This window comes from Micropterus salmoides, unplaced genomic scaffold (assembly GCF_014851395.1).
Source record: "Micropterus salmoides isolate LMB-PRFRI ecotype aquatic unplaced genomic scaffold, ASM1485139v1 Ms_hic_scaffold_3, whole genome shotgun sequence".
Lineage (NCBI taxonomy): Eukaryota > Metazoa > Chordata > Actinopteri > Centrarchiformes > Centrarchidae > Micropterus > Micropterus salmoides.
In genome coordinates this window covers 26,233,796-26,245,302 of record NW_024042261.1, presented here as the reverse complement: position 1 = coordinate 26,245,302, position 11,507 = coordinate 26,233,796, and the positions used below count along the sequence as shown (strand labels likewise).

Here is an 11,507-nt window from a genome sequence, read left to right as displayed (position 1 = left end):
TCTCTAATGCAGAGACACACACACACTTGCCAAGGCCAGCCATGCAGTTTGCACCTCAAAGCCAGGAAAAAAGCCGTTTGTATTCATGGGGGCTGTTTGGAGGAAGAGGGTTGGTTGGTTTCCTGTGCCCACAACACAACACAGGCCTGGGGTCTTGGCAACAGCCTCACACCGCTGTCTGCATCAATAACCCCACACCATTGTGATGGACAGAAAAGCTGTCTTAGGATAAGCCAGAAGAAAAAGGTGCCATTCTTTATTCCTCCCTTGTCCCCTCATTGTGTTGAAAAATGAAGTCAACAGCGGTTCAGGAGAAGGAGGAGAAGCGGCGAGAGGACAGAACTCTGCACGAATGTCTCCAAAACTAACAGTGTTTGTGCACTCATAAAAGTCATTTGTTTAACTAATAGGATGTGCAGCTGGTACAAACAAGGTAATATAAACACTATAAATCATAGACTTAAAATGACCCACCGTCTTAAAAAGAATTATGTGAGTCTTATAACATTGTCTGGCATGTTTTAAATATAAAAATTTATTGACAAAGACACATGTGGCCCCAAATATTCTTCTATATACAGGTGATTCACTTCTTTCCTTGACAGTACCTGACCACATTACAGATTTACAAAGATTTTAGTACAGACATCAAACATCTACGTACTCCAGGGCAAAATTGATACAAAGAGCTCCACAATCATTTCTCCAGAGTTATTACTACAGATACAAAAGAGAAATGAGTATCTGTCAAAACACGGACACAGTGCAGTACTTACTTTGAGGTATCTCATACATACAAGTACATACAAATTTAATATGTTGATGGAGTCACAAAGCAGGTGATTGAGTGTGTGTGTCTGTTCAGCTCATTTAAAAGCTATTATTAATTCCCAATGTTGCAATAAACACTTACAACAGTAGTTAGAACCTGCTGTGGTTATGTCAGTGTTTCACTTATGGTATTTGATACTGGACTCACGCACTAAAGGTCTGGATTAGAGATACTGACAAAAACAGTTAACAACACAAACTCATCTGGAACTTCACAACATCCTGTACATCACACCTCAAAAAAACATTAATTGTAATATTGTATACACAAAAAAATACTGTAAGTATTATCTTCTTTTTTTTTCTGTATGGGTTAACACAGAGAGGAAGATTGTGGTAACAGGGCCGTTGCAGACCTTAACCTCAGAGCTGTCAAAATGAAAAACTAGTCAAACAAATTCCTTGACCGTTCAGTAATAGATGGAGAAAGAAATGAGGAGTGATAGGTAGCCCACTGAACAGAGAGTTCCCGGTCATAGTGCATTACAATGTCTGCACGGCACATCCATGCAGCAATGTCAGGTTCAGTGCAATCACCTTTTCCTCTAAAAGCCATCCGATCCCAGGTACACTTTCCTAACCACAAGCTCTCACCTGCTTAATAGCTATTGATTAAGCATCAGCTAGATGGCTAGAGAAGGTGCTATCCATTCTCAGTCCTATTTTTCCAGAACAAATTGATGAACAGGACATTACAGCTTGTAGGGAAACCTATTTCCCCCAGCTCGCCTCATCTTAATGTTCATTTTGTCCAAAGTGTAAGCAATGTTAACTACTCAATAAGAATGAAGAGCAATGGCTTAGAGTACAATACATGTACAGGACAATACAGTACAATAGCTTATCAACATCGTCAGGCAGCAAGCAAGCGATGGTTGTCAGAGGGTTAAATATGGAGTATTTATCTTAAAGTTCTATAAACCATCGTCCACACAGGCTTGAGTCCACACAGTGCATTTATTTATTCAATACAAAGTCCATCTTGGTTTCCAAAGCTAATAAGAGATCCACACCCATGACTAGGCACACAGAGGTGCCATGTCACAGCCTCCGGTCCCCATTCTCCACATACTCAGCCAGGCTGTTGAGAGCTGTCTCCTCGCTCTTGGACTGAAGGACATTGTCCCCCTTCTTGGAGGGTTTTTTAGTGGCCCGCGACAGCTTCCTCCTGAAGGTATCTCCAGCCAGGAAGTAAAGAATAGGATCCACACAGCTATTGAGGCTGGCCAGCCCCCGTGTCACCTGATAGGTGGCGTAGACGCGGTTATTAAAAGCACACATGTCAGGGCTCTGGAAGTACAGCCTGGCCCTCATGTTGAGGTTCTTCATCACATGGAAAGGCAGGTAGGAGACAGCAAAGACAGCAAGCACTATGATAACCAGGTGGATAGATTTTTGCCGCAGGGGCGCATTGTTCATGTCATTGCAGATTAATGCTTTGACGATCATGCCATAGCAACAAAATATGATAATAAAGGGGATGCAGAACCCAAACACAGTCAAAGTCATACTGTAGATAAAATAACCCGGTAACTCATCCTCAGTGGTGGTGTCATAACAAGTGGTTGCATTACGCTTTAAGCCAGTCCTGGAATAATAAAGGATAGGAGAGATAGCTATAACAACCACCACCCACACTAAAGCACTGGTAATAACTGCATTTTTCTTCTTCAGTCGGCCCAGAGACTTGAGTGGGTGCACGACCCCGGTGTACCTGTGAACGCTGATGCATGTCAGAAACAGAATACTCCCGTAAAGATTCACATGGAAAATAAAACGTTGCAGTCGGCACAGAACGTCCCCGAATATCCAGTCTGTTTTGTTGAAGTAGTAGAAGATGAGGAAGGGCAGCGAGAGGACGTAGCAGAAGTCAGCCAGGGCCAGGTTGAACATGTAGACAGAGATGCTGCTCCAGGGTCTCATGTGGCACACAAACATCCAAATGGCCAGGCTGTTGCCCACCAGCCCCGTGATGAAAACCATGATGTAAACAGTGGGCAGGTAGTAGAACTGGAAGCCCGTCTTGGTGAGGGAACATCCTCTTGTGTGGTTATGGAGATCTGTTACATTCAGCAGGGAGGTCAAGTTCAGGTCCGTAGTCATGGTGTCAGGGGCAGAGGCAGGTCCTTTTACAGCATAAGAGGCATTGACAAATGAGGAAATATTAGATGTTTAAGCTTTTATCTGGCATTTAAATGCAGTCTTAAACACAAATATGTCAGTGATTTGTTGCTATATGCTGTAGTTGTTTAGTTTCAACTGAAATTATGTTTGCAAAAACTTGACTGTATACACACGCACACACACACACACACACACACACAGAAAGCGAGAGAAAGGAATGATAAACGTATTACAACACTCACCGCTGACATAGACTAGTATTCCACATTCCTATAGCCTTCACAGTTGAAAAGAAGCCAGTCAACAGCCGCATAGGACGTTACGAGCTGTCAGGTGTCTTCATTCAGTCCCCTAACAGTGTTGGAAATTGTTTAAAAGTAGCGATATCCTTCGGTCCCAGTTCAAGGCGAATAAAGTCTTCCTTCGGTTCGTCATGCGAGGCGACGGTTTCACAAAAAAAACGACAGTGGGACGCCTCAGAGACTGCTGCAGGCTCTGGCACGAAGAGCAGGAATCGCAAGCAGTCTTCGTAAAGAGAGAGAGGCTCTTTTCGTTAGGAGGAGGGGAGGTGCGCACCACAGACAACCACTGAGCAGCTTCCCGTCTCCAAACACGCTCTTTCTGTTCCTCCCTCCTCCCATTGTACCCTGATCCGACATGACCCGCCAGCACGGGCGGGATATTAGAGATATGTAGATACTGGCCACTTTTGCCAGACCGAGTCAATTTGAGATTTGTGCAAGACATTAATAATATTAGGCCTATAATGCGCAGATTTACCATGCCAAAAGGTTTAGTAATTGCATTAGGTTTTCAATTAGAAAGTTCAAAAGGGAACAAGAAGTCCCCAGATCACAGTGAGAATAATGATTTCAAAATGTTTTGGGAGCGCTGGGAAGAAAACGATATATTATAATTTCAATGGGAAGTGGTCAGCGCTATATTGGACAGCAGTGATATGTCATGGTTTGTCGTTGCAATTCGGATTGCAGATTTTGGGTGAAATATTCTTCCACAATCGCTGCCAATCATAAGGAGTCAATGATTTAAAAAGGGGCAGAAGCATAAAAACAATAAATTACTGTTTTCTACAACAAGATGGTCATTTTGTGTCTCCTAGATGGCTGAGACAGACAGCTGGATGCGTGTGTGACACAGCCAAGGACACCGCAGACAGCGGCAGAAGACAGAAGGAGGATGGTGGAGAATAGTGAAGGGATGTCAAACATCTTAAAAACTGTAGGAAAGAGGAGTTAGCCAAGACTTTAGCAATAATGTAATGGATGTTATTAATAAGATGCAGAATAAATGTCCACCATAAACTTGGACAGATTTCCATTATGGTCCATCTGAGGATATTAGGTGAGGTACAGTTTGGTGGCTCTTTCCTAAGTCCTTCACAATTTCTGCTTTTTTAAATTATGAAAACAAAACATGTACAAAATAGACAAAAGCAAAGGGCAACACTTTATTTTCCAGGTCCTGGAGCTTTTCTAGAAAGGAAAATTCTTAGGTTCCTGGAAGTGATATATAATTTGGTACCAATGAAAATGAGTACAATGGACTGTCAATCATTAATTCAAATTAATTGTTGCATAACAGGGAGAGCAGCTTCAAGGAAATTCCTGTGAAAATCAGCTGCTTATAAACTCTTGTATGCTACTATAGTAAAATTTCCTGTTTCCTCCTTAAAAACTCAAAAAAGACCTTTAAAATAAAGCGCTAACAAACAGATACTATATCCATCATCACACCAAATAATCACAAATCAACAAAAAGGAGCATAAAAGACACAAAAAATCCTAAAAATAACTAGAAGGTCAACAATAAACAAAAAATTATATTCTTAGTAATCTCAAGAAGATAATTTCTTTCCAATAAAGATTATTTCTAGGCACTCACAAACAACAATAATCTTTCATAAGTCTATCTAATGTTACTTGCAACACATTGGATAGTATCTTGTTTGTGTATTTCTGTATTGGAATGCATGTACAATGGATTGCAGCATTTTAACTCACTGTTAATCTGTTCAAGATATCTGACTGTACATCTGCCAAAAAACAGAGCATGAAGGAATATGCACCTTGTGGTTTTTCTCTTCTGTGCAGTGCGAACACAGCAAGTATGCAGCTGTTGGCATTGAGGAAAAGACTTCAATCAACACAGATTTCTGCAGTCATTATGATTGAGCAATCTCATTACTAAAACATAGCTGACGAGCAAGTTTGACAAGTTGACATGTGACCTTTATCTGCTCACGCTGTCCACTCTTATGTCCTGCCAGACTCCCCCGTATGTTGTCTTATAAGACAGAGGTGAAATGAAAAGCAGGGATGTGATATCCAAAGTCTCAAGGCAGGGTGAGCAAAGTTAAGAAATGCTCACTGCTCTTGCCATTACATTTCCTGCCAAGGACCCCATCCTATTTGGCTCCGACCTCCATTTTCTGCTTCAGAGGCTGACAGGGACAGAGACATATTGGGCACAGCCGGACACTCACTGTATAAGATTAATTTAAATATATTAAGCGCCAACATTGGCGAGGTCACTGTACCTCAACCTACCAGAGGAGCTGCTAAGCGATGTTTTCCCAACATTTCATACATGGATTCAAGACATTTTGTTGTAAAAATGAGACAATAGATTTATAAAATGAAATGAGCAATATAAGTCAAATTTAAGAATACAATAAGAACCTGGAAATACCATCAATAAAAAATAAGTGATTGATTGTTGACAAAATCATCTCACCTTAAGATCCACCTGTTCTGGAGCTTTCAATCACATCACATGGTCTACTTACATGGTTATACTTATATTAATACTTATCTAATCACCCTGACAATTAGATAAATATAACTTACATTAAGTTACTTATATCAAGTTATAATTATCTAATCGTCAGGACTCAGGTGAGGACTCAAATTCATGACTAATCAGAGTCAGACAGATAGGTGTAGAGTCAGGCAAGTCTACTCAAAGCAGACAAAAATACATAAAAATCTAAACTTTTGAAAAAAGATATATGACAATCTTCCTCATACAAAGGAAAATTTTAATTCATAAGCAACAAAATACATTTTAGCTCAATCCAGTACCCTCAGGTGTTGTTCAACTATCACCTTACTAGTCTGGTATAACTAGTAGTTTATAAATATCATTGTGCACTCAGTGAGTTGACTTTATGACTCTTTTCTACCTGTGTTCCTGCTACATTACACTTTAGCATTTACTGTTATCCAGTAATTGTCATTTGTGGCTACAGTGACAGCTGTTCAGCAAAAGTTACACTGGATCGCTTTATAGAAAAACAAGTCATAAATAAAATAAGCAGACCGTCCTCCCCAAAATACGTCTGTGCAAGTAGCTTATTAAGATCCATGTTGTTGGATCCGTCAAACATGGGACTTTCTCCCAGGAGGTTGCTGTTTGTGTACTGTGTGAGAACAAAAGCCAATGTGACTTACATAACTTAACTTTCTGTACAGAACGTAACTTACTTATTTTAACACAAACCATGATCTTTTCCTGCACTTAACCACGTAGTTTTGGTGCATAAACCTGACCAAACTGCAACCCTTTCACACCTGTGATGAGACATAACTTACTTAATCATGAAAGTCCGGTACACCTGTCACTGGTACTCTCCAGTGGTCATTTCTGGGTTTTTTGGGAGTAATTGGCAAATGACCTATTCTATTGCTTAAGTATAAGCGCATGTTAAAAATTAAATATGTCATTATTCTACTAATAAAGAAAAATACAAAGATAATGGAGTCAATGCTGTCTTTATTAAAATTAAAAACAGCCTGTTACATTGCTGCATGTTGAACATTATTTATGGATAAACCTGTCCTGGCTTTTACTTACTCAGCTCAGCACTTTCACAGATTTTGGTGAGTCAGGTGTTCCCATGTCTGAGGCAACAGTGTGGACCTGCACATGCTTCCAGGTGTTAAGTTAGATAAGGACAAAGTTGAAATCATCTTGTGCCACCCCCCTCCCCCCCCCCTCACTGCCTTCCAGTCCAAAACATCCTAACCCCTGCTACATTTGGTCTCAAGTGTATAAAAAGCAAAAGATAATGCACCGGGAAGCGTGACATTGTTGCAGGCAATTTAAAACAGGCCATTACTTGAAAAACACAGCTGAAATTCTTTAGAACACATTCTTAACTTTAACAAGCCCATTGGGTCCTGTTTTTTCTCAGCTGCACCGGTGGATGTAGTCCCATTGCCAAAAGTCTCTAAACTGATTAGATGTTATAACACTTCTCTTCATGTCCCAGATGCAATCATAATGACAAGTGTAAAGTCTATTTGTCTCAGGCTCTGCTTCAGAAATACGGCTTTACTGGCTCATCTGACAACCCAATCACTACAGTCTGGACGTCTGTGCTTCCTGCATGTGTCATTCTGCTTAACAGTGGTGGAACCGCTCCTCTGCAGCAGATGAAAATCAGACCCTAAGCTGAATTAGCATACTTAGACCAGCATGCATTTGTCTCAATAGGACAATCTAATTTTACAAATTAGTGGATTTATGGGAAAATTATTTTCCTTTTTGCTGTTTCAATCCTGTATATCTCTTCAGCTTCAGCATTTGGTCCCCATTTCATCTCCTTTGTTCTCCTTTTTCTGTTTTTCTCTTTTTTGTCTGCCTTTTTGCCCAGTATAGTTATTTTTTATTAAATGAATTTGCTTCATCCAATTCCAGGCTCATCACACACCCATAAGAAGACCACCCCACACAACACATGTGATTCTGATGAGCATCTTCGCTGGTATTGATCTTTCTTATCAGCAGTCCAGCAGACTAGGCTGGAAAATAATTATTTTTCCTTTTGTCTCACATATTTCTGTCACTCTGTATCACTCACTTTACAATTTCTTTTTTATGTTTCTTTTGTTTTCCCTTCCATTCATCCTTATATGTTTCAGATGAACATCCACATGTCCTACTCTCTTCCCTGAATGAACGCCCGTAAGATGATTTGAAGTCAGTATTATCCACGTGGGAATCCTCAGTAGCCTGTATTTTCCTGTGCTTGTTCAGCCTAAACACCCATTATTTCTGGAATTCTATACCGAGGGCACAGGAGAATATAACATTTAGCCACATTTCCAGTAATAGCATGTCTGATAGCCTATCTGACTCTTTCCCTGTGGGACTCTTGCCGTAATTACACTGCATGGCTTGCTTGGTAACCAACCTGGGTACCAACCACAGTGTGATCACAGTGCTTCAGATGTCAAAAATCTGAATGTTTTGTTTGTAGCAGTGAGCCGCGTGTAACAGAACTTAGATCATAGTGCTGACATCTTGCATATTTGGTAGCAAATCAAAATATTTATGATATCACATATTTAAACTTAAGGCTTTTTGTAAGTTTATGTTAGCTTTACACAGGGAATAAAACATTTGAAAGATGGCTGAAAATTGAGTGTGTACACAGGACGAATAAACATATTATGCAGGCCTAACAGTGATGATCTGTTAAATCCACATGGACATAAACTCATCCTGCAACTCATGACTTTTGTGTGACTCATTTTGTGGGGTGAGCAGTGTATTTATTCTTTAAGACAGCGGACATCCCTTTGTTAGTTTTCATTTGACTACTCTATAATCAGAAAAAAACTGTTACTGTAAAACTGTAAAACTGTACCTAAAGCAAGGGTGGGCCACGTTGGAGAAACTATCAAGAGACAGCAAGCACCCCAGTCAAAAAAGTCTAGACATGACATTAGCATTGTTTCAGCAAAGCATGCTCTAAAACCACACTGTATGCTACCTGCACCACTAAACACCAGAGAGACAAAGTTCTCAATTAGCTTGTGATCATAGTGAAGTATTCAGTGCTAAAGAGGGGTGGATATTTCCCAAGTTTGTGGAGATAAAAATAGAACAAAAAGGAGAGTGACTGCCTATTGGTCTTTGGCCCAGGTGGCCAGAAACAGAACTCTATATGAATCCTAACACTGCCCTGTATATGCTAAATGTATAAAAAGGAAACTGTTTGCTTACACCATATCTACTTTAACAGTGATGATATGTCATTGTGTACACAAGTTGTTTCTGCTGCCCCAGGTAGCCAAAAATATAATCAAAAATATACTGGACGTATTCAAGGACAGGCTGTAATGTTAAGACGTCATCACCGTGACCTTGGAAACCTTTTGATGACTGACATTCGTAACTAATCTAAAGTACCATGCTCCCCTTCTCTCCTGATATGATTGCCAAAGAACTAGGATTCACATTGGATGGACCTTAAAAGAAAGGTCAGTTAAGTCATGGTGCACTCTTTAGTTTTCTGTAAACAGCTCAAGTGTGTTCCCACACACACACACACACACACACACACACACACACACACACAAAAAGGTCAGCTGCTCCATAGGACTCCTCTGACTGCAACTGTGATCAACAGGCTAAACCTTATGACCAACCCCACATGCAGCCAATGCTCCACTGTCTCTTCTTTTTTAAATCTTCCCTCTCCCTGCCTTCCTATCACTCTATCTGCTATCTCACCCCCATGATCTGTCTATCTTAACCAAATGGCAAGAAATTATTAACTTTTTCTGGTCCACATTGAGCAACTGGCTTTTCTATGATCTGATCAATGCAGCTGAATGTCACAGACCCTTTCTATCAAGCAGAGAGAAGGTCAGTGTGTCTGTTCTGTGTAAATACCAAAGTAATGTAATTCCCGGACCAACATTCTGCCAGGACTTTTATAGCAGAGTGAGTCAAAGTATGGCTGATATTTGTGCATTTTTGCAAGGCAGATGTTATTTGAATGCAATCTGATAGGTCTTCCCAGAATTGAAAAGAAAACAAGCTGAAGTCTGAACAATGAGGCAAAAGTTTTGGCAATGTTAAGAGAAGTGATGAACAACGTTAAATATCTGATTATATTTCTGCCTAAATATTAAGCAGTTATGCTTCAAACTAATGATTTACATTAATCTGACCAAAAATATATTATGACTATACTAATCCCAGTTAAATGATTTGCTATTGCATTTCCCATTCCCGTCACTGTTTCTCTGAGGATACAAATTGTAATGCAGTGGATCAGCTTTTCCCATGAAAGAACTTCATTTCTAACATTCCCCCCAGTTTGATGGCATTTTACCCATCACATACTGCCTGATTCCTCCCTTCCAAAAATTCAAGGTTTTTTTATTCTTCACTTGTTTATTTTCCAGGATCATTCTTCTTCCTTCACCCCATCTATATAAAGCCAAATGAGATCCTTCTGGACTTCAAACAACCAAAACATAGGGTTTATGTTTATGCGAGTGCAAATCCAGAGTGAACACAAATGCTCAATAACACATGCATGTTCACACAAAATCTCTTTTAACAATATTTATTTCTTTTTTGTAATTATAAAGTTGCATGTGAAACAAAATAAACAGAATGTGTATTTTCATAAAAGAAAATGAGTAAGCATGATAATGAAAGTTCTCACAAAGTAGACTATATATTATGCAACACCTGCCCAATGCCATCCAGCCCATCCACAATCCGCTAACAGATCCCACTGAGCCTGATCATTGAAAATGACTGAGAATATAAGAATTCAGAAGACACCTGTGATACACAAGGTAAAGTACAAGATAAATATATTTAGCTGAAATAAAATAGTATAAATAGCGGATCCGGGTGTCCAAATAATCCTTAATTCTTGCACTGTCCTTTTAAATGTAATACTTCTTGTTTCAAAACATAAGCATGTCACAGGTAATCATATAAAGTACAGTTAAATATATTCCCACCAGTTCCTTGCATTAAAACTAGTTTAAATAAAGTAGGAATATTAACAAATGTATGTGTATGAGCCTCTCAATGCTGGCCTGGTGTATCTGGTACCTTCTTCCTAACCACAGCAGAGGAAAGGCACCCATCCATTAACCCTTGCTTCATCTCGTTTTGTTCATAGGCTTCCAATGGTCTCAAAGTAGAAAAGATGTTTATTTTCACTTGCTAGAGATGCATCAGCACTTGACAAGGAGGGGTGGTGGGGGGCTGGAAGGGTAGAAGGTTATTGTTGCTACTGGGAGACCAGAGTAAAGTCTCAAGGCAATTAAGGAAATGAATGCTCTAATGGAACCGGTTGCCGGAGTAAATTTAGTTAAGGCACAAATGGGTTTGAGGAAAAGTATTTTTGACACATCTTTTAGGGAGACCCTGAAAATCAAAGACCATAATATGTGGTAGTTAATGTGATGATTGGCCTTTATTCTAAGAGATCTAAATCAGGATAACTCTTGACAAACCTCTTGTTAGTTAAATCGATGCTTAAAACCATCTAAAGCTGTATCAGATGTTTGCAATCAAGAGAGAAAGTACTTCATGGATGAGTGAGCTTAGTTTTTCTTCTGGTTTTCCCACTAACACCCTTAATCAGATGATTTTACACAAAATATCATATTTATCATGTTTATCTTTTGTTTGTTTGTTGTTGTTTTTTTATGGGGGGGAGGGGGGCTGGTTAGTGAACTAAATATGGCTTTAATTAAATATTTCCTCAATGA

General features: G+C 39.6%; 1 protein-coding gene across 1 annotated transcript; it reads right to left on the bottom strand.

Annotated features, from left to right (window-relative positions):
* Positions 1 to 516: 516 nt before the first annotated feature.
* p2ry1 (purinergic receptor P2Y1) lies at positions 517 to 3,535 on the bottom strand. Its single transcript, XM_038694053.1, has 2 exons — positions 3,198 to 3,535; positions 517 to 2,957 (listed from the first exon to the last, which is right to left on the bottom strand). Exon 2 carries the CDS (start codon positions 2,932 to 2,934, stop codon positions 1,873 to 1,875), a length of 1,062 nt encoding a protein of 353 aa, XP_038549981.1. The 5' UTR covers positions 2,935 to 2,957; positions 3,198 to 3,535; the 3' UTR covers positions 517 to 1,872.
* Positions 3,536 to 11,507: the final 7,972 nt, after the last annotated feature.